We start from the raw sequence: 5,493 nt of genomic DNA, 5'->3' as shown, positions 1-5,493 counted from the left end.
GATCTGCCAATATGTGTCTAGTTTTCTGACTGTTTCGAATAACATGATACATGATTTTAGTTTTTTTTGTCTAGTCTTGCTTGAATATAGGTCAATATTAAATAGTCTCCTGATGAGTCGCCTTTGGTGAGGATGATGAAACCCGTAGAAATTAGAGGCTTGGAGAGTGAGTGTGTATACGTCACCTCACCCTATATACTGAGATGTGGGGTATATGCTTTTTCTATTGGTCACATACTGACTACCCTTCAGGGGATGAATTATGGGTACAGTTTTACATTTGGAATTAATAAAGTTTAGTTTTATCCTTTTTTTAAGCAAACATGAGGACTGACAAGAGACAACCCATTTAAGAAGATTCAATTTTGGTTAAAACTATTCCAACATTATGAACATAAAAAAGGCTTCTCCCCTATGTGACGTTTCTGATATTTATTAACAGTTGATTTCCAAGTAAAATATTTCCCACATTTAGAAAATTAAAAAGGCTTCTCCTCTGTGTGACTGCTCTGATGTCTAACAAGAAGCGCTTTCCGGTTAAAATATTTCCCACATTCTGAACAGGAAAAAGGCTTCTTTCCTGTGTGGGTTCTTTGGTGTTCATCAAGATTCCCTCTCCGGTTAAAACATTTCCCACATTCTGAACATGAAAAAGGCTTCTCTCCTGTGTGAGTTCTATGGTGATCATCCAAATTTTGCTTCCAGTTAAAACATTTCCCACATTCTGAACATTTAAAAGGCTTCTCCCCCGTGTGAGTTCTATGGTGATTAACCAAATCTGTTTTCCAGATAAAGCGTTTCCCACATTCTGAACATGAAAGAGGCTTCTGCCCTGTGTGAGTTCTATGGTGAGCAACCAAATGTGATTTCTCTTTAAAACATTTCCCACATTCTGAACAGGAAAAAAGCTTCTCCCCTGTGTGAGTTCTATGGTGAGCAACAAGAATCACTTTCCGGCTAAAACATTTCCCACATTCTGAACAGGAAAAAGGCTTCTCCCCTGTGTGAGTTCTATGGTGATTAACCAATTGTGATTTCTCATTAAAACATTTCCCACATTCTGAACAGGAAAAAGGCTTCTCCCCTGTGTGCGTTCTGTGGTGTGTAACAAAATGAGATTTCTTATTAAAACATTTCCCACATTCTGAACATGAAAAAGGCTTCTCCCCTGTGTGAGTTCTCTGATGGGTAACAAAATGTGATTTCTGTGCAAAACATTTCCCACATTCTAAACATGAAAAAGGCTTCTCCCCTGTGTGAGTTCTATGGTGAGTAACAAGCAATGATTTACGTGCAAAACATTTCCCACATTTTGAACAGGAAAAAGGCTTCTCTCCTGTGTGAACTCTATGGTGTTCATCAAGACTCACTTTCTTTTTAAAACATTTTCCACATTCTGAACATGAAAAAGGCTTCTCCCCTGTGTGAGTTCTATGGTGAGCAACAAGCAGTGATTTATGTGCAAAACATTTCCCACATTCTGAACATGAAAATGGCTTCTTTGCTAAAGGAGCAGTTTGGTTTTTATTGCCTCTTTTGTGACTTTGATTTTCCTTAGTAGTCAGTAATGAATCAGAAGATGGGACCTGTTTCATAGCATCAGATGACAGATCTTTGCTGTGAATGTTTGATGATATATCTGGAGTAATAGCAATCATTTCAGTTGTATCTTGTAGGATCTCAAGATCATCAGATTTAAAAACTGAAGATGTCAGCTGTCCCTCTGATCTCCTGGTACAGTCATCTGCTAAGATAAAAAAACATTTTTTTTAAAATAAAATATCCTTGAGTTTTATATTTTTGAACACTTCTACTTACACTGTCCATTATTTACCAAGACAATGACAGCTCACAGTCTAATAGAAAACCTTGTTGGATGAACCAGTAGTGTGCGGTGTTCAACTGTTTGTTCATTCTGCCTCCCAAATATCAAATAAAACGAAACCAATCAATGTTGTGTAGGCAAAAATAATACCAATTCTCATCTCACAAAAACAAGTCCCCACTCATGTCCATCATCTGTCAATAGAAAAACAGATAAGGCAGGTTAGGGTTATTCCTATAATTAGGGTTACTGTTAGGATTAGGCTAAAAAATTAGTCTTTTCTCAATTGTCTCCCCAATAATTGGGTCATGTCACATCAGTCATGTCAGAGTTTTCTTTTTCCGGAAAAAAATAAATAAATTAAAACGAATAAAATGGCCGGTCAGTGTTATAGTGCAGAGGAGGCTTATGCACTTTCATGTTCTGACAGTGAAGAAAGTGCAGTGTCAGATGGTGATGTGGATTTCGAGGGCTTTAGTAGCAGCGACAGTGATAGCTCAGAAATGAGCAGTGATTCTGGTCCATCCTCACACACAAGGACCAGTACAACAAGAAGGACAAATAGCGCTTCTGGAGAAATGTCTCCAACTCAGGGAACAATGCCCAGTACTAGCACTGTCCCTAGTGCTCGTGAATTGGCGCACACCAATGTCCAAGGGGCTTTGCCTGTTACTGTAGCATTTCCCAGATGGGAGGATTCGGATTCGGCTACTCCATTCATCCCTAATTTTAATGCCATTCCTGGTATAAATGTGGAGGAGAAAATTTTGGACTAATTATATTTATTAATTTGCTTCTGACAGATAGCTTGCTAGAGCATATTGTCCTACAAATTTATATACGTCCCAATTCACCAGCCAGAATCCACTTTCCTATTATGCTAGGTCACATTTATGGAACCAACTAATGTCCTAGAAATGAAAACAATTTTAGGACTTACATTCGCTATGGGGCTTGTTAAAAAACGAGCATTCTGTCCTATTGGTCCAACCACCCTGTTCAAGCCACCCCTATGTTTTCTGCCGTTCTTCCTAGGACCCGTTATGAAATGCTCAAGAGATTTTGGCATTTTAATGACAATAGTCAATGCCTGCCCAGAAATGTCCCAGAACATGACAGACTATTCAATATCAGACCCATCATCGAAGACTTGACAGAAAAGTTCTTAAAGCTCTACACCCCAACAGAAAACATTTCCACTGATGAGTCCCTTCTAAAATTCAAAGGAAGACTGCACCTCAAGCCATTTATTCCTTCTAAGAGGGCAAGGTTCGGAATAAAGCTCTATAAAATGTGCGAGAGTTCAACCGGATACACATCAGCTTTTCACATTTATGAGGGGAAAGACAGCCAACTAAACCCACTTAGACCTGTGACGGGGACAAGGGGGCATCCTCTACGTTTGGAGGAAAGAAGGTTTAAGCATACTCACAGACGCGGATTCTTTACTGTAAGAGCAGTGAGACTATGGAACTCTCTGCCATATGATGTTGTAATGAGTGATTCACTACTAAAATTTAAGAAGGGACTGGATGCCTTTCTTGAAAAGTATAATATTACAGGGTATATACTGTAGTCTCCTTAATATTGCGTTGATCCAGGGAGCTAGTCTGATTGCCGTATGTGGAGTCGGGAAGGAATTTTTTTCCCCAATGTGAAGCTTACTGTTGCCACATGGGGTTTTTTTGCCTTCCTCTGGATCAACATGTTAGGGCAAGTTAGGATAGGATATGGGTTGAACTAGATGGACTTAAAGTCTCCCTTCAACCTTAATAACTATATTACTATGTTACTATGTTACTATGTTACTATAAAATGTGCGAGAGTTCAACCGGATACACATCAGCTTTTCACATTTATGAGGGGAAAGACAGCAAACTAAACCCACCAGGAGGCCCTACTCTGGGGACATCTGGAAAAATGGTTTGGGAGCTGATAACTCCAATTTTACAAAAAGGCTACAATCTGTATGTTGACAACTACTACACCAGCATACCTCTATTTAAAAGTCTGGTTGAACATAACGTAGGGGCTTGTGGGACCATTCGCAAAAACCGTCAGGGGTTTCCACAATAATTGGTCAGCAAAAAGTTCTGAAAGGGGCAGTCAGGGGCTTTACGCAATGGAGAGCTGCTTGTCCTTAAGTATAAGGATAAAAAAAAAGATTTTCATCCTGAGCTCGATCCACACAGATGCCACAAGGGCCACTGCAGACCAACAGGGATCCACTACTCCAAAACCTGTGTCTGTCACTGACTACAACAAATATATGGGGTGTGGACCTTGCAGATCAGGTTCTACAGCCATACCAGGTATCAAGAAAATCATATATCTGGTATAAAAAGTTAGTCATGTATTTGTTTCAGGTGGCCACATATAATTCTTTTGTGTTAAACAAAAAAGCCGGAAATGCAGATACTTTCCTTGATTATTATGAAAAGGTCACTGAAAATCTTGTTTCTGACAATGTTGTCCCCACCAATCCTTTAGAATGTGAAGATGTGAGAAGACTCACTGAGCGACATTTTATTGCACTCATCCCAGTAACTGAAACAAGAAAGAACCCCCAGAGAAGATGTCGTGTATGCTCCTAGAGAGGAATGAGGCATGATCCCCGCTATTATTACCCACAATGCCCATCACTGCCAGCCTTATGCCTCCATGACGGCTTTACAATCTTCCACACAGAACCACGTTTTTGAACTGTTTTGACATTCAAGCATTTGGTTTATTTAGTGACAGACACATTTGAGTAGAGCTGACGTAACAATTTCCGGGGGTAGGTGGGGGGAGGTCTCCAGAGACACAAGCTGGGCACAATATGTTATTGTGAGGCTTAGAAAAAAAACTACATCCAGTAAAATGACACCGGCGGCGCCTGCGCAGTAGCATCTATAAGTAAAAGACAGAGGATACTGGACAGGGGCCGGTGGTGTCATTTTGCTGTCTGTAATTTTTTTTCTAAGCCTCACAATAGCCACAATATTATAGGCATTATCACCAATAATATCAATGCTATTATATGCATTATGTAATAATGGGGGCAGGTCAGTGAGGGGTCAGCGACCTGTCATTAGCCAATACAGATGAATATGTAATCAGAGCACCACATAAAGCCCCGCCCACAGCCCCGCCCACAGCCCCGCCCCAGAGCACGAGAATCTCATTCACTGAAAACTAAAAATACAGATTACACAACAGTAAACCAGAGTTGCCCTCATTTATGGTGGACCATTGGAGCTACTATGGATCCTGAGCAGAAGATTAGAGAAATAATATTGCTCCCCATTTCAGGAGAGATTGTGCAGTAATCTGAATTCCTTAGGATCAAAAACAATGGAATTTATGACGTGGAGAGAATCCATGACACCAGGGCTGGAGCCAACACATCTCCTGCAGGCGGGAATAAATGTATATTACAGCCCTCAGCCACGCACAGCTTAGAGATCTATCAGGGCACAGGTGGAATGTTTGTCCTGGAGATTATCACAATCCTCCTTGAAGTTAGTTGGTTTTAATACAAATTGAAAAGTCAGGATAAAGGGAAACTCTGCTGCTATTGGACAGAAATTCACACTCGGCCTCACTGCACATTTACTGTTGTCGCCAGCGTCGGACTGGAACACCTTGGGCCCACCAGAGAAAATCATTCTTGGGGCCCACTATGT

General features: G+C 40.5%; 1 protein-coding gene across 1 annotated transcript in view; it reads right to left on the bottom strand.

Moving 5' to 3' along the window:
- Nucleotides 1-417: 417 nt before the first annotated feature.
- LOC141082403 (uncharacterized) overlaps nucleotides 418-5,493 on the bottom strand; it is a 51,730-nt gene continuing 46,654 nt past the window's right edge. Inside the window, exon 2 of the mRNA XM_073566343.1 lies at nucleotides 418-1,744. Within this exon, the coding sequence (XP_073422444.1) occupies nucleotides 480-1,744 (1,265 nt within the window). The 3' untranslated portion in view covers nucleotides 418-479. The remainder of the gene's footprint in view (nucleotides 1,745-5,493) is intronic.

Source organism: Dendrobates tinctorius, unplaced genomic scaffold (assembly GCF_039654945.1).
Source record: "Dendrobates tinctorius isolate UK_male_01 unplaced genomic scaffold, ASM3965494v1 ptg000017l, whole genome shotgun sequence".
Classification (NCBI taxonomy): Eukaryota; Metazoa; Chordata; class Amphibia; order Anura; family Dendrobatidae; genus Dendrobates; species Dendrobates tinctorius.
The sequence above is the reverse complement of the archived record's forward strand: the minus strand, read 5'-3'. Positions and strand labels throughout refer to the sequence as shown.